This window comes from Nanorana parkeri, unplaced genomic scaffold, assembly GCF_000935625.1.
Source record: "Nanorana parkeri isolate BGI_ZX_2015 unplaced genomic scaffold, ASM93562v1 scaffold316, whole genome shotgun sequence".
NCBI classification, from domain to species: domain Eukaryota; kingdom Metazoa; phylum Chordata; class Amphibia; order Anura; family Dicroglossidae; genus Nanorana; species Nanorana parkeri.
In genome coordinates, this window is record NW_017306584.1 from 47,159 (window position 1) to 74,344 (window position 27,186).

A 27,186-nucleotide genomic window follows, 5' to 3' on the forward strand; every position below is an offset into this window, starting at 1 on the left:
GACGCGGCTTTGTAGGCAGTGCCTCGAATTAAGCAATCAACACCAGACTGTGTGTGTGTGTGTGTGTGTGTACATGAAACATGGTCCAAAAGGTGAACTTAGCCTTTAAAATGGGATCAGCCACACAGGGAGTGCATTGTTTTCAATGCATCAGCCAACTTGTAAAGTTGCATTGTTGGAGGCAGCTGCAAAGCAGGAAGTAGAGCCTGAGCATGTCATAAGTAAATTTGGCTGCCCCTTTGTACCAGTATAATTACATATTCTACATACAAACATGATTTCCTAAACATTGTCATGCATCCTTTCACATACTATGCATTCCTTAGGGCTTGTTCACACCATTTTCTGGTCCAGATCTGGTGCAGATCTGCAGACGCGGTGCTATGTGTGCAGCGCGTTTTCGACGCATTTTACCACGTTCCAGTTCCTTATTTTTTTGTGGTGTAGGGCTGTCAGCTGTTAACTGCAGTGCGGTGCATTTTCGGTGCGTTTTCGACGCGTTTGTTCCGGACCAGAGAAAATGTGACATGCAGTATTTTTTCTGTCCGGAATGGAACGGATTGCGCTGGTGAGAACTGGAGCCCATAAAACACATAGGGATACATTGGGATGCATTTTTAGTGCAGGAGCGAACTGTTCTGGTCCGGATAGAATCCGGACATCGTGTGAACAAGCCCTTAGAGATTTTAATCTGTATATTATGATTCAGCTCTTATTAAAATGAAGAATGTAAGCTAAAGAGATCCCAGTGTGGACACTATTTGTAAGGAATTTGCATGTTCTCCCCATGCTTGTGTGGGTTTCCTACCACACCCCAAAGACACTCTGGAAGGTTAATTGGCTCTTGTCTAAATTGGCCCTGTATGTATGTGAGATAGGGACCTTAGATTGTAATCTGCTTGAGAGCAGGGACTGATGCGAATGGGCACGTTGCTGTAAAGTACTGTGTACGTTTTCAGCGCTATATATACCTGTAATAAAATAAATACACTGTATAACAATTCATGCACGAGAACGTCATTTGCTCCACTTTCCAATGAGGAATCAGCAATCAATGTTATTTTCTGGGAGTGAAACAGACTCAACCCTACAACTCTACCTACAAATGTAAGTTGTACATTTTCACATGTAAGCCCGCTTTGTAAACCTTAGCAAATATAAGAACACAAAACTGTATGGCACTTGTTACTTGGGAATAATAAACATGCCTGAAGGGCTGCAAGGCGGCAGTGCTCACCACTGCAACATTCAGATATTGGCTGACACACCACAAACTATTGACACTGCAAGAAATGCCAGTAGATGAGAATACTGCCATGTCCCCTACAGCCAGCATAGTTGGCAGTAAGCTTTCTGCTTGATCCAGGTGTACATATACAGTATATTTATAGTTTGGCATCATAAAGTCTTCCTATGTGAGCCCTGATTTTTTTTGTTAAGGTTCAGTCACCCTCTAAACATGGCAGAATAACACAATTGCTATTCTTACAACATATGCAATCATAGCTTGTTGTAATCTTCCTGCACTGCCTTAAAGAGCCAAACATACAAATATATAGCTGCATTCCTGGGGAAGCTCCTCCCAGGCCCACAATGGGCTGCACCATGCAACCAGAGCACTTTGTACAAAGGTTAGTAGAATAGAACAGAGAGGGAGTTGCATAAGCAGTGCTGTGTTCCTCTGCAGCACCACAAACTCCACAGAGACAGCTCCAACCATGACTGCAGACAGCATCGACGATATACTGCCCCAGAATTTTGCCTATGTCATCTTTACCTTCGTCTACAGCTATGTCTTAATTATGTATCTTGGTATAAATGTGGGGAAAGCAAGGAAGAAGTATGGAGTCAAGGTAATCATTCAGGCAGATTTTGCTGCATATGTATTAGTGATGCAAATAGAGTTAATTGTTAATGTATTTGTATTGATCAGTGCGGTCTGTGCCATCAGATATCTTTTATCTGAAGGCACAGGAATGCATAAAAGAATGGTAGAATTTCTTCTTTACTTTTAAAGTGTTTAAACAATTTGAGCTAAGTGTTTTAAACCGCGTTAACAGAATGCATTACAGTGTGTTGTATATATGCATTACCGGCTATTCTGAATGGCTCCCCAACGCACATACAGTATAAACAGGTCAGCACTACAGAGCACAGATGTGAATCCTTTATGCATCGTGCTGTGTCGCCTAAGGCCCCCTTTTGCACAGAATTCTGATCATGTCTGCCTGTCAGTTTTTCAGTTAGCCTATGGGGAGTTGGATGTAAGTGGGCATGTGTTTGTTTACATCCGATTGCCTCCGAGTCCATCTAGGTTTGGTGGTCCTGAGTGGGACGGATCGGAGGCAATCAGACGTATACAGACATATGCCCACTTACATCTGACTGCCTATAGACCTAACATAAATCCGGTTAGTTTAGTGTTTTCCTCCATCAGGAGATGGAGTAATAGACTGAATGGACACAGATGTCACAAAAGTGACATCTGTTCTGTACAGCTTCGATTAGCAGGGTATCTGGGCAGGGAGTCCTTGCTGATGGGCACGGATTTTGCATGTGTGAAAGGACCTTTTAAAGTAATACAGGTCTGTTTTTGTGTTTGCTGAGGCTCTTTAATGGCTCATAAAAAGTGAATGGGTTGCCTTAACGCAACACACATCAATGCATGAAAAATCATGCATTAACATGCACTAAAATCAACCGTAATGACACAGAGGCCTATTTTGTGATGGGGTTCACAATCTGTGACCAAACACCCCGTTTTGACTGCTGATCTGGTATTGCACTGTTAGGTGTTGTCACCATTCACGTTTTTTGGGATTTGCCAATTTGTGTCGCCAACTATGACCTGGGGAAGCTACTTTTTAATGGACGTGACTCTTCATAAGTAGGCCCCTTAGATTTCTGTCCTATTAATATAAAATGTAGCACAGACGTACATGGCAGGTCTTGTAAGTGATCTTGACGACCCTAACTATAACAAATACTGAATAGCATTCCATATTCTCTGCAGAGTTCTGTGCTTGGGTCAGTAAAAATCTTGTTTTCTTTTCCATTGGATTGCTTACCCTGTGCTTGCTTATCTTGAAGAAAAGAAGACTACTGTAGTTCTGGTGACCCTGCTGACCACCAGGGATTCCCTCTCACTTCCTGTTGTGGTTATTAGACATGAAGTGAAATCACCCCAATGGCACAAAAAGCTGAGGGGTTATAACTCTCCCTTACTCTACCCAAAGCTAATTAAAAAAAACTTTAGCTATAGTTCTACTTTAATCTTTGACATGGATAAGTAATTCCTCTTCTACATGTACCTCTGCTACTAGATACTGCTCAGAGGTTGTAACAGACTCCATGACATTGCCATTTAATGTTGCTGCCTGCCACGTATTAGTAACCTAATGAGTAAATAAAAACTGGGCATAAGGTTGTTTTACATTTCTTTGAGAGCTTGTTCACACCGAAAGCATGGGCGTTCCAGAGCGGTAGCTGCTGGAACGCACCGCGATTGCTAAGAAACTTCCCCCCGCATTCTGGGAGGGGGGCGTGGCAGTGCATTGAATTCAATGGCACCACTTCCACGCCCCCCGCCCGCAGTGCGATCGGACACGTGGCAAAACTAAAGCCCTATTTTGTGCGTCAGCAGTGGAACGGAACGCTGGAAAAGTTTTGATCGCACTGTGGGCGGGGGTGTGTGGAAGCGGTGCCATTGAATTCAGTGCACCTCCATGCCCCAGAACGCGGGGGAAGTTTCTTAGCGATCGCGGTGCGTTCCAGCAGCCACCACTCTGGAACGCACACGCTTTCGGTGTGAACAAGCCCTGAAAGCTGAAGGTACCACATACAGTAGCTTAGCCCTAAGGAAGTTTTCCACATTCAATAAACATGCCACTTCTCATGTTCTCTAAAATACTCAACCATTGACCCCTATTAGAATGACCATACTGCCCACACAAGGCAGTACTGTAAGCTAAAGCTGGCTTTACACTGATTGAATTTCAGCAAAGTCAGAAGGACTTGGCCAAAATTCAAGCCTTGACACCCCTACATTGGACAAAATTGATTTTTTTTAAGTCAATTTTTGTTGAAGGAGCTGGACCTAAAAATTGTCGGCTGAACAAGCTGATTGGATACAATCACTGTTCTGGCATTCTGAGAGCTGCAGGCGCCGGCTGTCAGAATACAATTGTCCATCACGGTAGAACAGGGACCTCCTTACCTTCTTGTCCTGTATTGTGATTGTAATGTCTTCCTTATATTGTAAAGCGCTGCACAAAATGTTGGCGCTATATAAATCCTGTATAATGATAATAATTTCTCCATCCACGTGGATGGGGAAATTGAGCGTTCTTTCTCTCATTCAGCACTTGGGGTTGAACAAGAAAAAACTAGAGGTGTATAGTCAGCTTTTCTCATTTGAGTCGAGAGATGCTGCAAATAATGCTTCAGTCCCAAACAACTTCTGAAATGTCCTTTATAATGTCCTTACAAAACCCGCTGCATAAAGCCTCTGTAATCATACACTGCATTTCCAGATAAGGGAGATGACGATATCTTAATTCAAAGTGCAAGGTTGCTATCTTCATCAGGGAACCGACCTGTAAAATTGCAAGTCATGGTTACTACGTTAAAAACAGCCATTACCTCACGTGGGTGTGGTGTAACCAGTTTATCTCGAAATTGACATACTCTAAGCATAGGAATACAAAATCTGATGGTACAGATGCATATACAGTATTGATATGAAAAGTTTTTAGTATGTTTTCAGTTGAATTAGAACTTCAAAGGTAAATATGCAAGATGATTCAGAAATGTCACATAAAACAAATGGCACAGTTCAATATTAATAGTGTATAAAGGTAATGGTTATTGGTCCAGATTCAGTTAAAGGCCATATTAAAGTTCAGTTATTCACTTATCCAACTTTTCCCTTTATTGGTATAATATCTGCTGTTATCTTTGCTGTTTTTATTACAGTATCCCCAGATGTATTCCGACAAAGAGAATGTTTTTAACTGTATTCAGAGAGCCCATCAGAATACACTGGAAGCGTATCCCACCTGGCTGATCTTTCAGCTCATTTCAGGTCTTGCATTTCCGGTAAGTAATCGCATATATTACATGTGGATTTGAAATTTTCTAAATGTAATGATGCACAGCCAAAACCAGCTGTTCACTCTGTCAAGCAGCCAGATCTTTATTAAATGTAACTATATATCTAATATCTCTGAAGGTTCTCATTCATCCAGGTCATGGTATATCTGTAAAAAATAAGTCAAGGCAACTGCACTTGGTGTATTTTTCTTCAAGACGTTCCACTGGACATCCGACCAGCTTTCTCAATTCAGCATTCTGAATTGAGAATGACGGGTTTGGTCATATAAGGGCGCCAAAGAGGAACAAACGGTGTCAGACATACTGCAAACAAGGCATGCTTTGGCCAACCGGAGGAGGAAGGGTCACTGGTCAAAAATAAGCATGTAGATTAGAAAGTCAAGCTAGATTCAGAGCTCCTAATCTGCATGTTTGTTTCAGGTTAAGTGACCCAAAGCATTAAAGCCATTGAATCGGCATGATATCCATGTTAAATTGTAATTTTTAGTGTTAACACTAACAATTGCATATATATATTGTTCATGGTCACTTACATTTGCCTACAGTTTACTTTAGTAACTGTAATAGCTGGCTTTTTGAATATTTTGCAAGTAGAGCATCTTTATTGCTGAGCTTCAGCCACAAAAACTTTCATTTAAAAATGATTCCTCAATAGCCACAAAGGATATAAATCCACTTTGTGGCCATGAAATGTCTTTTGCAAACTCACATATTACCTTGTAGAAGTAGCAGTAATATTATCACTGTGCTGGACGTAGGGACCCAGCAGTTGCACGACTACAGTGGGCCTGTAGAAAACTACAGGAGGGCTAATACAAGACCAGTCTTCCTGCACAAAGCGAAAGAGCAGCGGACATTATTACAGGAAGCTCCTGCACGGAGGCAAAGTTTCACACTAGATTTCAGGCCAGATGTGGAAGAAATACACACCATGATTCAAGAATACACACGTCTCTTGCAGTTAGACAATATTTGCTTATCCTGGAGCTCCACCTTAATACATTAGATATGTAGATGACATGTTGATAACACGTTTATTCTTTCTTTAGCTTGCGTCTTCTGTTCTGGGAGCAATCTGGGTGACCAGCCGGTTCTCTTATGCTCATGGATATTACACAGGCGGTACGTACGACAGAATCTGATTAATAGTTATATTTGAAGGGAACTTTTTGTTCAACTGTGTTTGGTTTTTACCAGGATCCACAAACTGTACATTGGTCAGTACTTCACTTTTCCCTACTTTTCATTTAGTGTATATTATGGAGAATGCAGCCGGAATAGAAGCACCTTCGCTTGGGAGACTTAAGTAAGACTAGGAGGTGGGTGGGCATAGAAGAGAGAACTATGGTTGGGAGATCGTGGCGCTGGAGTCCCCAACATATTCAAGAACACTGTTTACTTATGCAACCTATAAGTCAAATATTTTTTCTGGGTGGATATTCAAATACTTCTTCTGACTGTATTTTAATTGCACAGTTTAAAACAACAGTTCAGTTTAAAGTGCAACTGAAGCCAAAACTCTTTCTTTTAGATTTGGATAGAGTGGAGAGGGATTAGAACACCTGTCAGGTTTTTATTGCTGTCTGTGTCCCCATTAGGGAGATTCACCCTCTCTATTTGTCCTGGTGATCGATATCACTGAAAGTGAAAGAAAATCTAGAAGGGATCTTTCAATTGGGACACTAGTTTCCCTCTCTTTTGGAAGGATTTCCTCTCATAGGGAAATCTCCCCCATGAGACACAGATGGCAAAAAAAGCTGACGGGGTTATAATCCTTCCTTACTCTATCCAAAACTAACAAAAAATCAGTTTTGGCTTCAGCTCTGTAGGTATAACATTGAAAGAGAGCTGTAGATTTCATTGATCACGGACTCAACTCAGGTGTTCTCAGGACAGGTGGGGGTTTAACCCAAAGTGTTTTGGGGTTGTACTGTGGCCTCTCAGTTCTATGTTCTTAGCACAGCTCCTAGGAGAGTCTGCCGGGGTATCTGTATAGGAATCCAGAACATCCAAGCTCCTATATCATCATTTGAAGGACAATTTAAAGCATACTTACTTTATTTGGAAAAGTGTACATGCAGACATATTTTACTCATAGTGTATTTTTTTTATCTTTCATTACAGATCCAGAAAAGAGAATGAAAGGTGCTTACGGATACATCGGTCTGCTTGGTGTTTTAATTTTGTCTGTTGTAGCAGGCCTTCAACTTCTTGACATTGTTTGATCACAAACATGTTGAAGAATTACTTCTGAAATTGAATTACTTCATTTGTATTGACCCATCTGCCTTAACATTTTCTTTTTAAGTAAAAATAAAATGATTTGTTTTCGTTAAGGTTGTACTGTGCTTCTGTTTTTACTTGCAATATAATCTAACAATCTTTGACACTAGAAGTTCAGTCGTCAAGCTACAGAGATCCAGAGATAACAGTTTGAGGTTTGGGAGTTTTTATACTCCTAGTTTTATGAATTTAAATAGATGGTAACACTGAAAAAAACAACTCGAACTGTGGTTATAAAGTTCTGGCATGTAGGTACTTGAATTGAAATACTATACTGTATTGTTTCCATATCCTTAGTTGGCTAAGAGCAACTTCAGATAACATTTGTATTAACCCTTGCAGTGGGGCTACACCCACACCACAAGGGTTAACTGTTGGTTTGGTCTAGGGTCAAAAATAACAAAGTTATACTCATCCGTTCGTCTGAGCCAACTAACTGTGACCGTGCTCCCTCCATCCTGTTTCCTCCTTTTAATGGTATGTCCCTCAGCAACCTAAAGTCCTATACACTGTGTATAGAAAGTGATGACTTATAGACCACTTATTTGACCACTGCAGCAGGGAGGGATAGAGGCTCCAGGAACCGGTCTAAATGCTGGCTGGCTCAGAGGATCGGGTGAGTTATTTTTTTTTTTTTACCCTAGGAAAAAACAAGCACTTAATCCATGCAGTGCAGGGGTAACCCCACTGCAAGGGGTAATACAATTTTAACCAGAGTTCTGCTTTATTAACATACTTTGTTTAAGGAGATGGGCTGCCTTAGCTCTTCCATGCACCCTAAAACCAATCTTGCAGGATGAATGAAAAAAACAGTATAGATGAACAAATCTCCCCCTGTGTACATTGTATTCTGATTGGCTGCAAGCACTGTTTGGCCAGCAATTTTTCCAGCATGTCCCGTTGATAGAAGTCGATCTAATGATCATCCTTTTAACGATGGGCTAGGGCCACCCACAGAAAGATTTATTTTTTGTCTGTATCCTGCTGAATCAGCCGAAATTCTATCCGAGCTTTAGCTTTGGTTAGAGTGTGGAAGATTAAACATTTGTGTCAGGTTTTTATCTCTGCCTGTGACTCCACTGGAGATATGTTGTGAGATTTACCCCTTTTTTTCTGTTTCTGTGGCAGCCATACAAGAGATGCTGGGTAGAGTTTTAATGGTAAAAGAAGACAGAGTCGGCAATTATAACCCTTCCCTACGCTACTAAAAATGTTTGTTTTACTGCCCATTATCTTGTCAGGAAATGAGAGTAAAGGTGCCCATACACTCTTCGATTTATCGTTCGGAAATCTTCCACAAATGGTCTTTTGAACGATAATCGAACAGTTGATGGGACACCAAAAGATTTTTTTTTACTGTAATCCTGCTCTAATTTTCTCAAAGGGTGAGGCTGGAAAACTTTTTTCGAATCGTACAAAAATTGATAGATTATTGGGAAAAATCGTACGAAAAAAATCGCAGCACGAACAGTGCACATGCGCAAACGAAAATCGGTTCTGTCGATCAATGAAATTCGGTGAGTTAGTATTGCTAATGAACGATTATCGAAATCGACACTTGTCTGTGCATGATGGGCTATTTGAGCTAGAATCGAAAGAGGGTTCTTGGCAACAATGAAAATTTCCCATCGAAAATCTATAGGTGTATGGCCAGCTAAAGGCTCTAATAACGGGGCACATACATAATTGCATCTGAAATCCAAATAGGTTAATTAGTACTATCAGTGCCTGCTACTGGAGCGAGGTTACACTTTTTTCATAATGTGTATATACTATTTCTTCTTGTAGTTCTCATTAAAAGCGTTTTCTTCTCCGATAACATCACATGCACCCGTGCAGATTGTCACACATTCTTGGCATCCTGGCGTGCTGTGATGTAAACAGTGCCAGTGGCGGTTGTGGTTAAATGGTAACCACACTGGCTTGTGTATCCTGTTATCATTCACATTTTATTTTGAATACTAAACAATATGGACGTTTAGGTTGAGTCATGATTGAATTAACGATGTATGTTTGGCCATATGAGTTTTTACCCAAACAAATACTAGGTCCCCAATCTTAGATCACCAAGGCAGTTCATTAGGCTTAATATTTGCATATACGGTTAAGTTTGGCATATGCCTAGTGAGAACAGAAAGATGGGAGCTGTCATTTAATTTTTAAAGCAGCAAACTGTGGGGCTGTCATCCTGATTTCACAGGAAGCATTCAGGATGAGAGATCAGACTTTTTAAACTTCACTGATGCATACTTCTTACAGACAAATTACTAATTGAATAGTGAAGCCAGAATCAGAAAGGCAGACCCAGAACCTATTGCTTCATTAGTAATGGCAGATCCCATACAGGTTGCTGTTAAGAATGACTCCATAGCCAATTCAAATAACACGTCCTCTTTATGAAGACATCAGAGGTCTCTAAGACCCCTAATGTCACCTAAGGACCCCCAGAGAAGCTAATGAAGCAGAGATCTACTTCATCAGCTTCTCCCCGTCATCCCTAACTGGAGTGACACTGAATGCAGGAAGTGATGTAGTATACATAACTTCCTGCATTCGGGGACCGAGAAGAGATCAAAGGGAGATCGTGTACTGATCTCCCTTTGATCTCCACTGATAGCGGATCTCAGGACCAGCAGTGGCGGCGGCGGCACCCGCAGCTAGTACAAGCGATAGAGACGCCCGATCGCTTGAATGTAAACAGCCATCGCTGGCTGTTCACATGCTGACAGTTTCCCCACTTGTGTGCGCGCTGGGCGCCGCGCACAAGCGGGGGGAGGGGCAGCACTATGGAGTACACTTTTTTTGCATTTTTAGTTCCCTTATGATACAGGAGTACATTGAGCAATGTACTCCTGTAATTAGTGGCGGACCTAATAACCAAAGGGCCCTGGTGCAAGATTTTATCTTGGGCCCCCCTCCCAAGACGGGGGGGGGGGGGGGGGGGGGGTGTGGGAGCGGATCACACTGGCCCTAGCCCCCCCTCCCCCGCGGTCTCTAATGTTGCAATAGCGTGCTGGACTTACCTGAGACCCTGCAGAGCACACCATAGATCCTGCATAGCCCGCCTGAGACTCTCTATGGTGGGCTCGTCAGGGTCCCAGGTGGCCTGGTCTGGTCGTCGGGATCCCTTTCCCTATATCTCCTACCAACTCTTCTTACCTGCTGCTGCTGGGGCCCAGCCTTCTCCACCCCCCCTCCCCTGTCACCTCTGCCATGCCGCCCCGTTACAGTTGATACCATGTAAGAGGCCCCCCAGACCCCTCACATGGGTATCGGCCATACCCCCCTGATGGCGGTGTTCTATCAAAGGTTGTGGCTACGTTAGAATGTGTGACCAGTGACGTGGTCATACGTTTTAACGTAATCCCGCCCAGTTTTTCGGCGGTGGAATGTGTGACCACCAATAGGTGAAGCATTCCAGCGCTTTCCCAGCTGTTCCAGGGCAGATCGGCAGCGCATGTGCAGGAAAACCGATCTGCCCTGAAACAGCTGATCGGTCCTGAAATGTTACTTCTCTTCGAATGCGATCTTACATTCCACCGCACTCACAAAGTCGGATAGAAGTAACATTTCAGGACCGATCAGCTGTTTCAGGGCAGATCGGTTCTCCTGCACATGCGATTTGCGATGCCGACCTGCCCTGGAACAGCGGAGAAAGCGTTGGAATGTTTTACCTATTCTACCGCCGAAAAACTGGGCGAGATTACGTTAAAATGCGTGACCACGTCACTGGTCACACATTCTAACGTAGTCTCAAACTTTGATAGAACAGAGGCCTGTCTGTAATCATTTAATCAGAGAAATATATTATAATAGGGAACATTACAGTGTAATATTCTCATTAAAATCCACTTGTCTAATTACATGAAAAAAAACAGTACACAACCCCTACCCCCCCGCGCTTGGACTTATCCAGCCAGAGGACCTCAGCCAGAGTTTCGATGTATGCACTGCAAGAGGCGGGGCTTGTGCCACACACACACCTCTCCTGTGACTCACCTCCCCTCCCGCCATCTGTTACTATGGACGCGGCCTGGGAGGGGAGTCACAGGACCCGCCCCCTCACTGAGAAGCCCGTCGGCAGTGCGGGGCCCCGCTGTTCGAACACCGGAACCGTGCACTGCCCCATATTGCAGGACTGGACCCCACTGAGGCTGTGGTGGTGCCCAGGACTGGACCCCACTGGGCCCCCCCACAGCCTCAGGCCCTGGTGCCCCGCCACCGGCAGTAGTTTTGCCACTGCCTGTAATAAAAAATGCTGTCTCCAGACATTACACATACCACATCGGCACCAAGACTGTCACTTCAGCTCCCCCTCGCTCCCCTCTCCTCTGTTGTTTTGTGACATTCACAGGGAGAAAAAAGATAAAGATAGCAGAGGGGAGGAGGGCACTTATTTATTACTGGTATTTATATAGCGCCGACAATAATAGTGCACATTCACCTCCGTCCCTGCCCTCAAGGAGTTATAATCTAAGGTCCCTATGGCACATTCATACATGTGAGGGCCAATTCAGACAGGAGCCATTTAACCTATCAGCATGTCTTTGGAGTGTGGGAAGAAACCGGAGTACCCGGAGGAAACCCACCAACACGGGGAGAACATGCAAACTCCTTGCAGATAGTGGGCTCACCAGGATACGTATTAAGGAACCCCAATGCTGCAAGGCAGAAGTACTAACCCCTATGCCACTGTGCTACCCTCTTTGAAATATATGGTTGCTAGCGGAGATAACATCACGCACGATTACGCTGATGTGTGCACAATATTAGACACCTTTACATATTCATTTTTACATATGCAACTTTTATTGCAGCTACAAATAATACATTAGTGACAGTAATTGTCCATTAATGTGCACACATTAGTGCAATCAGAAATTTCGAACCAATCTCTTCATGAACATCTTTATATCACCAGTAGCATCCATACACTGAAAATGCCCTAGTGACAATAATACTATCTAAAATAGGTCACAGAATCAGTGCAGACTCTCAGTCACAGAATAAAGTATGCAGCAAAAAAGTCATGCAGATAGCAAGGAATTTGGCTGGGGGGTACTGAGCTGCCCGGCTTCTGTATCAGCCTCAGGGATGAGGCTGCCAAGCTGCTCTCCATGTGGCCCGAGTCTGCCTGGGAATCATGCAGCAGCGTCATGTGATGACACTGCACACTCGGAGGGAGGTCCCCAGTCTTATTGTATGTGACAGCGTGTACACAAAGGGCAAACACAGTAAATATGGGCTATATGGGCATGACGAAGCCTGCACAGGGACACAGAGCTGAAAACCAGGACTGTCTTGGTAAACCTGGGACAGTTGGCAACCATGCAGTTTCGCTTTAAGGAGAACTGTAATAAATTTCAGGCGTGACAACACTATATGCTTTTATTTAGGGCTTGGTATTGTGGTGAGGTCCCTTTAACAGCCTGACATCCTGTGCCGAAGAACGCCGATCACTTCCTGCTTCTGTCCATTACCAAAATGGATGCCACAGTTTAGTTTACAGTCTTATTTTTACAAATAAACCCGCGTTTACTGTAGTGTTTAGGATTTTAGAACAACAAGGGGTCTTTGCCACAAGTCATGTGGCCTGCCCGTCAGCAGGGTTTAGCCAAGTTGAGGCCGCCGGCTGAGCTTCCTGTAGTAAGATGGCCGCCAGTGGCTTCAGCCTCTCGGCTTCCTCTGCTGGGAATAGGCTCAAACTGCTTGTGCGTCACTGCATCCCTCAGAATTGTTTATCACCGGCCAGGATCCGTAAGGTTTGTTCTCTTGTTTATTATATTGGTCAGGTTTTGCTGTGATCAGACTAATACAACCGTGCTGGGTAGCTATGTGTTTAGATACCAGCATAACACTATATTAGGTATACGAACGCTGTAAACTCAGGGACTTTCTTTGTCTTGGATACTGTGACCTCCTTCATCGTCGAGGTAGGGTTGTCACGGACTGTATCAAGAACAGGTAGGGGTCATTATTACAGGCAGCAGTAGTGCTTTCCGATTTACAGACGTGATTCATGGGGGTATAATCATGCGTCCCCCTTGTTGTCAGAAGGCTGCACTTCTGGATTTGTGTGCAAACATTTCTTCCCATGCACAAAAACTTTCTCTTGCAGATTTTTACATGCAGATCTGTTGATGGATTGTTTTCAGATGAAGGGTATTTTCATGTGAACCTAATCCTGTTTTTTATTTAGGTGAGGGGGCTTAGAGGCCCCTGTCACATCAACTTCACAACTATGCAGGCTTTGATGCCAGAGCAGTTTTTTTTTGCACACATGATATAATCCACATTTTAGGCCTGAAAATTACTAAAACTCCTAAGACTTATATATTTCCTGAAAGCGCAGACCCTGTAGAATGAAATGGTGGCAGTTTTCATGTTGCATAGAATTAGCGCAACACTTTATCAAGCCTAAAATTTAAGTAGAAAATACACAAGTTAATTTTAGTGCACGAAAAACACAATATAATACCAATATTTGTGTAAAATGTAAACTATGAGGTTGTGCCAAGTAAATGGATAGCTAACATGCAAAGCTTAAAAGCTGAGTGCGCCTGTGCAATGTTCCAGTGCGATCGGTAAAAAAATGCTGCATGCACCATTTTTTCCGATCACACTGGACCGTAACGCAAGCATAGTTATGCCTGCGTTCTCGCGCGGGTGATTGCACTGCGGGTGGGGTGTGTGGCTGCGGTGCCATTCACTCTAAAGGTGCCCACACACCTTGCGATTTATTGTCTGATAATCGCAAGGTGTGTGGAAGGCGTGCGACCGTTTCTACTGTACGGTCGCACGACTTTTGTCTTACGAACATGTTCGAAAACCAGCTGAGAATCTACGATTTTCGGCTGGTTTGTGGCCTGCTCGTAAGATAATTGCCGCACACTGCCCGTTCAGCATTGCGGTCATCGGAAACCCGCCCCTCAGTAGGGGCGGGATTGCGATGGTCACAAGTACGATCTGCCGGTCCAAGATGGGCAGATCGTATGTTTTTTTTAAATTACCTTACAGCCATCGCAAGACAAAAGTCTTGCGATGGTTGTAAGGTCTATGGGCACCTTTAGACACCGCCTCGCCCCAGAACGCAGGGGGGAGTTTACTATGAGATGCAGTGTATATGGTGTGAACAAGCCCTAACACAGGCAAATAGACTCCAGGCAGGTATATCCATCGGCAGTCTGTTTACAGGGGCCCGCTGCTGCTGACGTTTGGCATACATCAGTGATAGTGCAAGGGTTAAATGCAGGATTAATTTTCATGTCTACAGACCACCAAACATGAGAAATAAGACCTCATTCACACCAGACACCCTCCGCCCGCAATGCAATCGGCCGCACGGGAACGTAAGGCACATTATACCTGCGGTCCGGTCCAGGTCGGGTCGAACAAAATGCTGGAAGCACTATTGTTTTCGGACCGCAGGTATAATGTGCTGTGTGGCTGATCGCATTGCGGACTGAGGGCGTGGCTATGGTGCCATTCATCCTCTTCTGCCCCACAACATACTGAGCCAGGCGCGATGCAGTGCGTTCTGTCCAGAATCGGGCTGGAACGCACTGCGTCTGGTGTGAATGAGATTGTTTCATGTTTTGTTGAACTACAGTCTTCTGAGGAAAGCAACAAAAAAAAGGAAAAAAGTTACAATTTGTACATTTTAAGGATTGGTGCTAATATGTGGGGCCCTAGGCACTTAGGCAGTGTTCCAGGACTGCAATTGGTAAAGCAGCCCTGACCAGGAGCAGGTAAGTGTTTCTTTACTCTCTAGAATGTGACTTGATCTTTAGCATTTGTACCTAGGGGTCACATCCAGAAGCACTAGAAGATGAAAGAGAGCTAGGCAGTAGATGGTACTAGTGGAGTATGAATCAGTCTAACGAGTACCGGGAAGAAATGGTGTTCTTTCCTTCAGCAGAGTAGTGGTATGCCTGGAACTGTTTGGTTACAAGGAAGGGGAGTGCTCAGGATTAGTGATGGGCTCGGGCCTGTGCGCAGCTTCACGCGCCGAGCCCGCCAGGAAGCTGACAGGGCTGCAGCGCCAATCACAGGCACTGAGACATATCCCAATCTCTGCAGCTGCGGACCGGGAAAATGTCTCAGTACCTGTGATTGGTGCTGCGACGCTGTCAGCTTCCTGGCGGGCTCGGCACGTGGAGCTGCGAACACGCCCGAGCCCATCACTACTCAGGATGTGCTTAGTTGGCCCGGCTTCAGATAGTAGCATGCTCTCAGCTGCTTATGTTATTTAGATATGCAATACATTCATTTGTTTTTACTAAATAAATAGTTCATGCCATGCTTTTCACATTATGCAAACAGCACTTTCGGATTGCTTATTTGAATGTGAATACATGCTGTAGCTTTGAAAGTTACACACACAGAAAATGTAATGAATCTAGGGTAAAACTAAGGAATCTCGAGCCCCATGTTTAGTGCAGCCAATCCCGTTGTTTTTATAACCTCTGCATGTATGTTAAAATATATGGCGGAACCATCAGAAGTGAACCGTCCCAGTAATACCTATGAGAGCAATGTGCATTACATATAAATGAGATCCATTCAAGCTGCAAGTCACATGAATCATCTGTGGGAAATCATGTGCATACACCACTCCCCTAAATAACCTTGTCTGTATCTACCAGGGTTTATCATGCAAAGTTTTTCCACATCCTTTTTAGGACTGTCTGTCGGTTCACCAGGTATGTATTTCTTCAGCTTAAAATTGGGAGCTGCTCTGATTGTCACTTCACTTTGCAAAAATAGAACTCTATATGAAAGAAATACTTTACATTCCAGTCCCATAGGTGGTGAACTGTATCTTCACTCTCAGCCAGGAGTGATAGAATCCTCAGCATCTGTTGCTTCTGGGTATGTCAGACATGCCTTTACCAAGTTGGCCACCTCAACTCAATGGTCATGCAATACAGTAATGCGAGCATGGGAAGAATTTTTTTTGGCAGGTACTGATGTGATATGTACATGTACTCTGCAAAGTGCTGCACTATGTAAGTGAATAGATTATACATGCATTATTCTGAACATTCTAGTTTCTTCTCATACTCTTGATTTTGGATTGTTCTGTATTGTTTACTGTTCTTAATATCTGCTTGTAGGTCTTTTGAAGATGTCTGGCTTTCTTGACAGCGTACGGTGCTCAGAATGCATTGACTGGGGTGAGAAGAGGAACACCATAGCATCTGTTGCGGCTGGTGTTCTAGTGAGTATATCAGTTTCTATTTACCTCTCTTCTCTTTTTCTGCTAGCATAAATTGTTCCTGATGATCATGTACCAAACCAAACAAGTAATTTATGAAGCTCTCTGAAACTGTTGTTTAAATTGTTCTGTGTATAGGTGATCTGCTACGGTTAGATCTGCATTTTGTATCATAGATATTGTACGGGATCATATGCAGAACTCTTGACAAATAAAACCCCGTCACTGCAAGGGTTAAGTGCTCCTTATGTCTAGGGAGCTAAAATAACAAAGTTATACTCACCCGAACCGTGATCCTGGCTTGCTCTTAGACTGGTCCCTTCAACCTCGCTCCCCTCAGTCTTAAGGTCCTGTGTATAGAACGTGAGGATGCCGAGGGACATACCATTGCTGGAGGGAGTGGTGTAGGAGCCAGCCGGGATCGTGGTCCAGGTAAGTATTATTTTGTTATTTTAGCTCCCTAGCCAAAATGAGCTCTTAACACTTGCAGTGCAGGGGTAGCCCCTCTGCAAGGGTTAGGATTTGATTTGCCCATAGTTCTGCTTTAATTAGGGATTGTAGATCCCTCTGATAAATTGCAGAACCGGAACCGTGTGTCATGAATAAAAGTTTCTTTGCTTATTGCGAGACCTTCCATTTCATTGTTTGAAATTCTTTGGAACAATATTTCTGGTTGTAGCCAGCGAGAAAAAAAAGTTTACTTCAGATTCTAGACTTTCAAGGAACCTATCGATATCAACTTATTGAGTGATCCTTTGAATTTATCGCAGATGTATCTTTCTAGATGGGAATCATTTGATCTTTTCTCAAAGCGAACCTGTGGAGTGATGAAAAAAAATCAAGATGAAAGCTCCATGCAATAGAAGAGCTCTTATACAACTTGACTTATTTCCCCTCTGTTCAAGCACTTGCAGCCTCTGTCAGTTTCTTCAGGATTTGAAAGGCATTCTAGGAGTGCAGGGGGCCTGCGTTTCCTGCTGAACAGGGTGGTTCCATCCTCCTACTCCTACATTAATGCTGAGTCCTGTAGTGATGAAACCATAGCACATGGGCACCTGACACTCCCGGAGATGTTGAATGCCATAGTGATTGCTGGAGGCTGCAGCACTGCAACGGAGAGAAGGTATGACATATGGGCTGCGGAAGAGGTGAGTATAAGAGCTCTTCTATTACAGGGAGTTTATAGCTTGATTTGTTTTGTCACCTCACCTTACACAGTTTCAAAAATGGCTGCACATAAAAAATGTATTACTAGAAACTTGGGGACAGTGTTGGTGTTGTCTATAACATGCATGTTTCTGCTATATGCCCTCACGTGCAGTACCGTAGTAAGGCCTCATTCACACACAACGCAAGAGCAAAATTGTATATTGCGTACATGCGCGTATATATTAGCGTATATGCGTGTGCTATTTGCAATCCCACAATGCATCGTGCGTAATAGAAATGTTAATGATCTGTACGCGCAAACGCGTATATACACAGAAATACCTTGCCCGGACGCATCTCGCTTCCATTCTGTTTTCGCGCATTTTTACACTACGCAAATATACGGCTCCATATGCAGCTATGTGTATGGAGCCATTTATTTGCATATGGTACTATACGCGCGTATATGCGCGTCAGTGTGAATGAGGCCTAACTGACAACTGCATCCTGAGAAGTTGGTACGAGCAACACCCTTTTAAGAGCTACACTGGCCAGTAAATTTTTGCTACTTCGAGATTTACGTACCTTGTGCCCATCATCTCATATACAGGTGAAACTCGAATAATTAGAATATCGTGCAAAGTTCATTTATTTCACGAATGCAACTTAAAAGGTGAAACTAATATATGAGATAGACTCATTACATGCAAAGCAAGATAATTCAAGCCGTGATTTGTCATAATTGTGATGATTATGGCTTACAGCTCATGAAAACCCCAAGAACCCCAAATCCACAACCTCAAAAAAGTAGATTATTACATGCAATCAATAAAACAAGGATTGTACATAGAACAATATCGGACCTCTGAAAAGTACAAGCATGCATATGTACTCAGTACTTGGTTTGGGCCCCTTTTGCAGCACTTACTGCAATCACTTTTGCACGATATTCTAATTATTCGAGTTTCACCTGTACATTGATTTCAGTGTGCTGCAGATGAGGTTATTGCCAACAATAGATTTCATTGCCAGTGTAGCCTTTGACCTATTTTATTCTTCACCTTTGCTCTGATATGTTGCCCTTTTAACAACTCTGTTTTCTTTGAAATTTCAGGTTTGTATAGGAAAAAAATAATCCAGTAGTTCCTCTTTAAGAACATTATAACTTTATACTCCTCTCTTCATTCTTCCAACCCCCGCAGTTAGACGTAAGAAGGCAAGGAAAAACTGAATAGTACAAAATCCTTAAACACTTTTATTTTAAAAAAATCCAAATTAAACTCTGCTGTCTGGGCACCTCCCAAACATTGTGTGTAGCCTGCACAGCACACACTCTCCTGAGAGTGATACGCAGATATTTTCCCAACGTAATTGCATCTCAAGCAAGCAATGGGGACATTGTGTACACCAAGGGTGTATGGAATGCTTTCAGGTTGCCATATTACAAAGAAGTGCTATTTGATTATTATTTTTTATGTTTTTAGAAAATATGTGCCACTGTAGAATAACATGGAGCGGTCTTTTATAATATGTTACACATTGGTTTGTATAATAATTTAAATATAATTTCTCAGTAAACGTGGATCTTTTTTAAAGTGAGAGTATGTGATGAAGTAGCTATTTATGATGTGAAATGACTTGTCTTTTTTTTTTTTTTGTGTGCAGTTTTTCACAGGCTGGTGGATAATTATTGATGCTGCTGTGAAATATCCTTCGCAAGAAGACCTGAACCACTCTTATCATGCTTGTGGTGTTATAGCAACTTTAGCTTTTCTGATGTAAGTACAGTGTGAATGCTGTAGCCATTGCTGTAGTTCTAAAAGCTGATCTTTAGCTGTCCACTTGCCTTCACCTTAGAAATTCTGCCAGCATTACATTAGGTCCAAGTGCAGCGAGAAATGCCATGACACCAGTAAGCATAATACAACTAAAACCAAGCAGCAATATTTGTTTTGTAGTAAGAAAGTACTGTGTTGGTAGATTATTATTCTAAAGTGCTTGCTCCAGTGTTTATAAGGCCCCTTTCACACAGGCATGGATCCTCTCTTGATCAGAGCAGTACAGAGTGGATGTCAACGCTGTGACATCGGTGTCTGTACAGTTTTTTCCTCCATCGCAACTGCAATTACCGGACCCCATGCCAATCTATGGGGAATTAAATGTAAACGGGCATGTGTCCATGTACATCAGATTACCCCCGATCCGGTGAAACGGAACACTGTTCCGTTCATTTCTTTGGATCTGGCCGGAGGCAGGGGTAACCCGGTGTAAATGGACACCTGTCTATTAATGAATGGCTGCCCATAGACTTGCATTGGGCATCTGATCGGGTCTGCTTGAAAAACGGACGGGCGGACCCAATTGGAGCAGCCGTGTGAAAGGGGTCTAGGGCTGTTTTGCTGTTTATTGAAAGCTGAACTTAAACCTGATTTTATTTTGGCCTTTGGCCTTGATTTAGACCTTTCCTGGTCTTTTCCGACTCATGAACCTGCTATTGGAATTATTGATTAAAAGTTTTCTTTTAACATTCTGCATTTTTCTGTCCTGAGATCTGTGAAAACTTTGTGGATAATTGTAGCAAGTTAATTATTATATTTTTACATTAAGTTTTGCTCTGTTGCTTTCATATACATATTAAAGGCCTAAAATGGATACTGTTTTGAATGCTCAGGTGCAGGGTTTGAAAGAGTTGTTGGCTTTTAGGATCCCGGTGGCAAGATTCCCTGCCTCCTGTTACAGCCAGTAGTTCTCAATATATGCCAGTGGGGAGTAGAATAGGGCTGCAACTAATGATAATTTTTATAATCAATTAGTTGGACGATTTTTTTGATCGACTAATAGGATAAAAAAACAACAAATACCATCTATTTAAAATTAAATGCACAAATTGAGTGTTAAAAACATAACATTTACTTCAGAATAAAAACTGCATGCATGTTTTTTTGCAATCGCACTGCACTAAAGTGCAAAGCATGGCGGTACAGCACGTTCTGGTGCGGGTGATCGCACTGCAGGCAGAGCGGCGGCTGAGCTGAATCAACTAATCGAACTCAACTAATCAATAATGAGAATCGTTGACAACGATTTTCATTATACATTTTATCGATTTAGTTGTTGCAAGCCTAGAGGAGACCCCCAGTACAATGTGGGGACTGTATCAAAATTGGAGTAGACAGAATCTGGAACAGCTGTCGATGGTAACCAATCAGTTTCTCTCTTCAGTTTGTTTAGTTAAGATTTGAAAATGAAAGTTGCAATCAACAACTACTCCAGAGTTTGTTTGCTCCAGTTTTGATAAATATCCCTCAATGTGTTTTTGTTTTTTTTCTGCTAAAGTTGAGCTCCAGGCTAATTGCTAAATACACAGATGAGATACATACAGTATATGAGAGCTCATTTGCCTGCCAAAGGTAACTTACAGGTCTTTCCCCATAAGCGGTAGCGGTACACTGATGAGCTCCTCTGGCAATCTGCCTCATCTTCTTGCCAAAGGTAACTTACAGGTTTCTTTACCCATCCCCCTCCCTCACCCCGTGACTGGACAGTGGAAGGAGAAGCAGTACACTCATGAGCTCCTCTGCCAATCTATTTTCTCCTCCTATTAGTATGTTTCTTCGAATGCAGCACACCTGACTGGCCCCTTGTGCTGTTTTTTCCCTTCCTCTATCTGAGCTCTGTGGTACAGGGACTGCAAGAGGTTGCTACCAAGTCAAATTCAGATACGTATGCTACTTGCATAAAAATACATTTTGATGATGTATTAATAATTACAGTGCTGCATTATTTTTCTGCATTTTATGACCTCCTGGAGTTCAGCCTTAAGAAAATAAAAAGACAGGATAAATTGTGATATGAAACCGCTCTAATGGATATCAAGAAAAAGACTGCATAGTTTAGCTACAGAACCATTTTTGATACGCACTATGACTACATGTTTTGATGTACACAGTTGAGTGACAGTATTTTTATTTTACAGGATTAATGCAGTGTCTAATGGACAGGTTCGCGGTGATAGCTACGGTGAGGGTTGTTTGGGGCAAACAGGTAAATATTCATTTGGATTAAGTAGAAATTGAAAACATAAGGTGTATTTAATAATGGAGCCATGTTCTGCCAGATTTATTAACACTAAAGTAAAATCAGTGAAAGATGAATTCTGATTGGTTGTAATGTGTTTCCACCCATTGCATGAGGGTTTTTATTGTGCTAAACATGGCCAATAATGCATACATTTGTATTGTCATTTCAACAATTTAGTTAAAATCATTGCACACAAATTATATCACCATTGTTCTTTATTTTCTTTTTTCAACTTTGGTTTAAAATATTTTCATTTTCCCCCCTATTCTTTCTATTTCTTTATTGGTTGTATACTTTATACTACTGAATATACAGTGCATTCAGAAATTATTCAGACCCCCTTCAATTTTACTATGTTGCAGTCTGATACAGTTATAAATTATCATTAATCTACACTCAGTACCCCATAATGACAAAGTGAAAACAGAATTTTAGAAATGTTTGTGAATTTATTAAAAAATGTATTAAAAAGAAAAAACTGAAATATCACATGTACTTAAGTATTCAGACCCTTTACTTGTTGAAGCACCTTTGGCAGCAATTACAGCCTCGAATCTTTTTGGGTATGACTCAACAAGCTTTGCACACCTGGATTGGGGGATTTTCTGCCATTCTTATTTGCAAATCGTCTCAAGCTCAGTCACTTTGGATGAGTTAATTACAACTCATTTTAACCTGCACTTTTATCTGACCATGTCCAATCCTCCTGTAGGTGGCAGTATAACCCAAAGGTGATAGACTTCCTGCATCATCAAGATAGGGTTGAAAAGGAATTTTTCCTTATGACCCACAATCTGGCCCTGCAAAATCAGCTTGGCTTGGCCACGCAGCCATGCTGCTATAGGGTGGAACCAAGGACTGTGCATTTTTGCTATCCCACTTGGCACTAGTAGTCTGGGCAGTTAGATGTTTTATGGTTCGCACTGTTATTTTTTATAGTTTGCTTAGACTACACCTACAAGAGAAAATCCATGCACACCCAGTTAGCCGCAAGGGATGCTGGGAGTCAGGGAACTAGTGTAACATAGTTTGCTTGCTTGTAATTAACTTACCATGATCAGTATTTATTAAAGGAGAACTATGAGGTGAGTGCTTTTCACTCGCCTCATAGTTCTAGCCGACCTGTGACAATGAGACTGTCACAGGTCGGCTCAGTAGATCGGAAGTGAGCGAACACATACCAGGTTCTCTGCCGTGACAGGGGGAGGGCTGGATTCCCCTCTCCCCGCTCCAATCTGCCAGCGCTGACTGGCGGAACGGACGGGGTAGGGGGCGGGTACAGCTGGCTCTGCCTCTAGATAGGCAGAGCCAGCTGTCACTCACGTAGCTGGGCGGATGCCGTCATCTACGTCGGGATCCGCTCCGGCGTCTCAGTATACCGCGAGCTGTAGCTCGCGGTATACTGAGCTTAGGGTAACGGGAGGACGCTAGTTTGTGTCCTCCCGTTACCCTAAGGAGAACTATGGGGAAAAACACTGACTCTTTTAATGGCAAGTGATACAAGGTAATACTTGTGTTGGATGAGTTAATGGAAGAAATATAGGAGAATTATGTTGAGGTGGGATAGGCTTCCCTGAAGTGATGCGTTTTCAAGGATCGCCTAAAGGTAAACAGAGTAGGAGATAAGCAAACAGATTGGGGTAGAGAGTTCCAGAGGATAGGACACACTCTGGAGAAGTCCTGCAGGCGAGTATGGTGAGGTGGTGACGAGGGAGCTTGAGAGTAATGAAGTGAACGGTTTGGGTGATATTTTGAGTTGAGGTTGGTGGTGTAGCTGGGGGCAGAGTTGTGGATGGCTTTATATGTTGCTGTTGTTAGTATTTTTAATTTTATTCTTTGGGCAAGTGGGAGCCAGTACAGGGATTGGCAGAGAGGCGCAGTGGGAACTGACAGGTAAGATAGATGAGTCTGGCAGTAGCATTCATCATAGACTGAAGGAGGGATAACCTTTTTAGTGGTATGCCAACAAGGATGGAGTTATAGTAGTTGAGGTGAGAGATTAGAGGAGTGAATTAGAAGCTTTACAGTGTCATTTGTTAAAAAGGGGTGAATTTTATAAATATTACAGAGGTTGAGTTGGCAAGATTTGGATAGTGATTGGATCTGGGGCTAACTGGACAGGTCAAAATCAAGGATTACTCCGAGCACCCTAATTTGACGTTGTGCTGTTGATTGTGATGGAAAAGTCAGGTTAGGGGACACGGAGAGAAGGAAATATTATAAGCCATGGGTTTTGCTCACACTGGGATTACATAGTAACCTTATTTACATTTATTTTTTAGGTGCACGTATTTGGCTATTCCTTGGTTTCATGTTGTCTTTTGGATCTCTAATAGCATCCATGTGGATATTATTTGGTGGTTATGTTGCAAAAGGTAGGATATATTCATGGTCTGAATGCTCTGTGTCTAAAATGTTAAACCTTATTCTAACAAGAACCATGCATCTCCCTGTTATCAGCTGCTGTGGCACAGTTTTAAGCACACTTTAACCAGCAGTTTAATCTATTACACACGCTTGTGCGTCACCTTACATCGGCCTAATTTCTCCTGAGCCACATATGTCCACGGACCAGAAACCTACCCAATTTATCTTTTTGTGCAGCACAGTAGTTCGGCGTGTTTATCTCATTGACATGATTCAGGGGCCCATAAAATGAATGGTTTTCCCTAAAACACATGTACAACTCCCGTTCTCAATGCACACAGCAACAGTGTCTGTCCTGCATTAAGCTGCACAAAAATACACACAAATACAGTTTAAATGCAGGACTGTGATTTAAATATAAAAAGTTTGAAATTATATTAAAGCCGTGATTGTGTTTTTCACAGATGCCAAAATAGTGTATCCTGGTATTGCCGTGTTTTTTCAGAATACTTTTATTTTCTTTGGGTAAGTAAATACTGACATACCTAAATTCCTTGTCTTCATTACTTTCTGCATGATACCTTAAAAAGGTCATCTAAAGAGCTTCTAGTTGACATTTCTGGTAACTAATCAAATGGCAGCAAGACATGATATGGCCTGTTTTATTTAACCACTTCAAGACCAGGTGTTTAGACCCCCTTCCTGGCCAGGCCATTTTTCAGTATTCAGCGCTGCGGTACTTTGACTGATGTTTATTCCGTCATGCAACGCTGTACTGAAATGAATTTTATACCATTTTTTGGGGACAGATAGAGCTTTCTTTTGGCGGTATTTAATCACCACTACGGGTTTTATTTTTTATTATAATTAGGGAAAATTTTGAAAAAAAAACGTTTTTTGTAACATTAAGCCCGGAGTGAGTTAAATGTCAATCAACCCAAAATGAATTTGTTTTGGGTAGTTGCTGGAGAGTTAACCCTTGCTGCTAACGACCAACCGAGGTCAGAAGCGGCTTCCTGATAATGTGATTGTGTCACAGAGATCACATGATCAGGACCCCATCTCACCAGCTCACAATTGTAAACGGTGACTAGCAGCCTTTGGTGACTCTCAGCACAGAACAGCAGGCCGGCTGAAGTGTATTTGCGTACACCTGAATTAAGGTACACTCGCCATTCTGATGCATATGTGCATTACGCTGCGGCAAGGTGTTCAACAACCTATATCTTACGGGGACTCTGTTGGTGAGATTTCTGCACTAGGGTTCCTGGCTCTACACACCTGCTGTGGCAATTATGAGGGCTTCCCACCCTGCCTGATGAACGTTTTATGTATTGAAAACTATGGAAATTGCAAGAGAACTTTCAAAGATGGTAGGAACATCATAAAATCCCAGACTGTATCCAAATCCAAACAGTGACAGAAATTATGGCAGGCGCTTCTCTCTTGTAAAGTATTGGAAAAAACCCAAGGGCTGGTTCAGCCCACCAGGATTCACTTTTAACTAAGATTTTACTCGTGGGTGGACTGACACTGTAAATTATGCCCTGATATGAATAGATTTTTGGTTAGTAGATCTTTCAGTCGATGATTGATGAGAAACCAAATTCCCTGTTTTATGTTTTTCATGTTATAGGGCCAGTTAACATGTTTTACTCTTGTATATTTAAGTAAGGCTTTCATAATAATCAGCCAATATGAAAAGATTCATATAAGATATTCAAGGTAACGTGGGTGGGGGAAGGTGTACTAATTTATACCATACAGCTAACTTTCTGTTCTTGTCTGTTCAATACAAGAAAGCTGTCAGTGGCTACTACTGGGCTTTTAGCTGTAAAATTAAAACTGATTTTCACACTTTTTATAGTGTCTCATTGTCCTAAAGCCCATTTTAAAATTGAATGCTATTAAAACTACCTCTCCATTTCAAACTGCATTTGCTAGGATCTTCAACATCTGCCAAAGAATAAAAATCCGATTTCTTGCAGACATTTGTTGCAAAGCCCTTGGCTTCCCTGCATTTGGGTCACTGTTTGCTCAGAAATCTACATAGACATTAAAGTTGAAATTCAACTTCCTTCTGTAATTTCTGCTGAGTTTTCTCTTTGGTGACATGTTTGCACAGGGTGATGCACATCTAAAGGAATTTTAGGGCCCATCCACACAAGATGCATTGGAGCTGTACTGGCCGGTTTTTTTCCAGCACAGCCCTAATGCAAGACAAGGCAACTTGCCTTGTCACAGATGGGCTTGGTGCAGGCAGTACTTTTTTCAGTCCAGTGACATACCAAGTGGTACAACCGCCTCGCTCCTCACTGTGCCCATAGAACTTGATGTAATGTCACTTGTTCTAAAAAAAAAAAGGTAAACAGTGCGATGTGCCAGGCACACCATCCTCTGAGCATTTAGTGCAGGAACCGGTGTGAATGGGCTATCAGGGGTTCAGTGTGCTTATAAGAACCCTGAGACTGATCATGTGATATTATAGGCAGAGCCTCTAACTTGGCATTGATGTAAAAAACATTTGAACAGAAGTGAGTAAGGATATGCATTAAAGTTTGCCACCTACCTTGCAATGCATCATGTTGACCTGGAGGCGATTTTTGTTTTTGTTTCGTATGTTATGGTATTATAACTTTAAATTGATAACGCTTTGAATTCTTATGCATTTTTTTTTTTCAATTCACAGAGGGCTTGTATTCAAATTTGGCCGCACTGAAGATTTATGGCAATAGACTTTACCAACATATTTGGTTTCCATGTATCTTTTTTTTTTTTAATACACATTCCTAGTAATAACATGCAAGACTTTTTCAATTCAGATCTCCTTGATATTCATGGACCTTCAAATATGTTACCAAAAAGAAGAGAGAAAGTGACAGACTTTTGCACTTTGTGTTAAATAAACGTTTTCTTGTTTCTATGTGTGAATTTTGTAAGGAAAATAATGAAATGTTTATTAAAATCAAATACCTGTG

The 27,186-nt window shown here is 42.3% G+C and overlaps 2 protein-coding genes across 2 annotated transcripts; both read left to right on the forward strand.

Moving 5' to 3' along the window:
* The first annotated feature begins 42 nt into the window (after nt 1-42).
* Nucleotides 43-27,186, forward strand: TMEM50A (transmembrane protein 50A). The gene is made up of 8 exons (XM_018558024.1): nt 43-53; nt 13,067-13,159; nt 16,514-16,615; nt 19,427-19,539; nt 21,738-21,805; nt 24,124-24,216; nt 24,673-24,733; nt 26,898-27,186. Exons 3-8 carry the CDS (start codon nt 16,523-16,525, stop codon nt 26,941-26,943), a joined length of 474 nt encoding a protein of 157 aa, XP_018413526.1. The 5' UTR covers nt 43-53; nt 13,067-13,159; nt 16,514-16,522; the 3' UTR covers nt 26,944-27,186.
* Nucleotides 1,600-7,381, forward strand: LOC108788284 (microsomal glutathione S-transferase 3-like). The gene is made up of 4 exons (XM_018558025.1): nt 1,600-1,853; nt 4,975-5,097; nt 6,162-6,234; nt 7,237-7,381. The coding sequence occupies exons 1-4, from the start codon at nt 1,719-1,721 to the stop codon at nt 7,335-7,337; spliced, it is 432 nt and encodes a 143-aa protein (XP_018413527.1). The 5' UTR covers nt 1,600-1,718; the 3' UTR covers nt 7,338-7,381.

Coding starts and splice junctions, on each gene's coding strand:
- LOC108788284 (XM_018558025.1), top strand. CDS start 1,719: ATGACTGCAGACAGCATCGACGATATACTGCCCCAGAATTTTGCCTAT. Junction 1,854..4,974: donor GGAAGAAGTATGGAGTCAAG/GTAATCATTCAG, acceptor TTTTTATTACAG/TATCCCCAGATGTATTCCGA. Junction 6,235..7,236: donor TCATGGATATTACACAGGCG/GTACGTACGACA, acceptor CTTTCATTACAG/ATCCAGAAAAGAGAATGAAA.
- TMEM50A (XM_018558024.1), top strand. CDS start 16,523: ATGTCTGGCTTTCTTGACAGCGTACGGTGCTCAGAATGCATTGACTGG. Junction 16,616..19,426: donor CTGTTGCGGCTGGTGTTCTA/GTGAGTATATCA, acceptor TTTTGTGTGCAG/TTTTTCACAGGCTGGTGGAT. Junction 19,540..21,737: donor GCAACTTTAGCTTTTCTGAT/GTAAGTACAGTG, acceptor TTTATTTTACAG/GATTAATGCAGTGTCTAATG.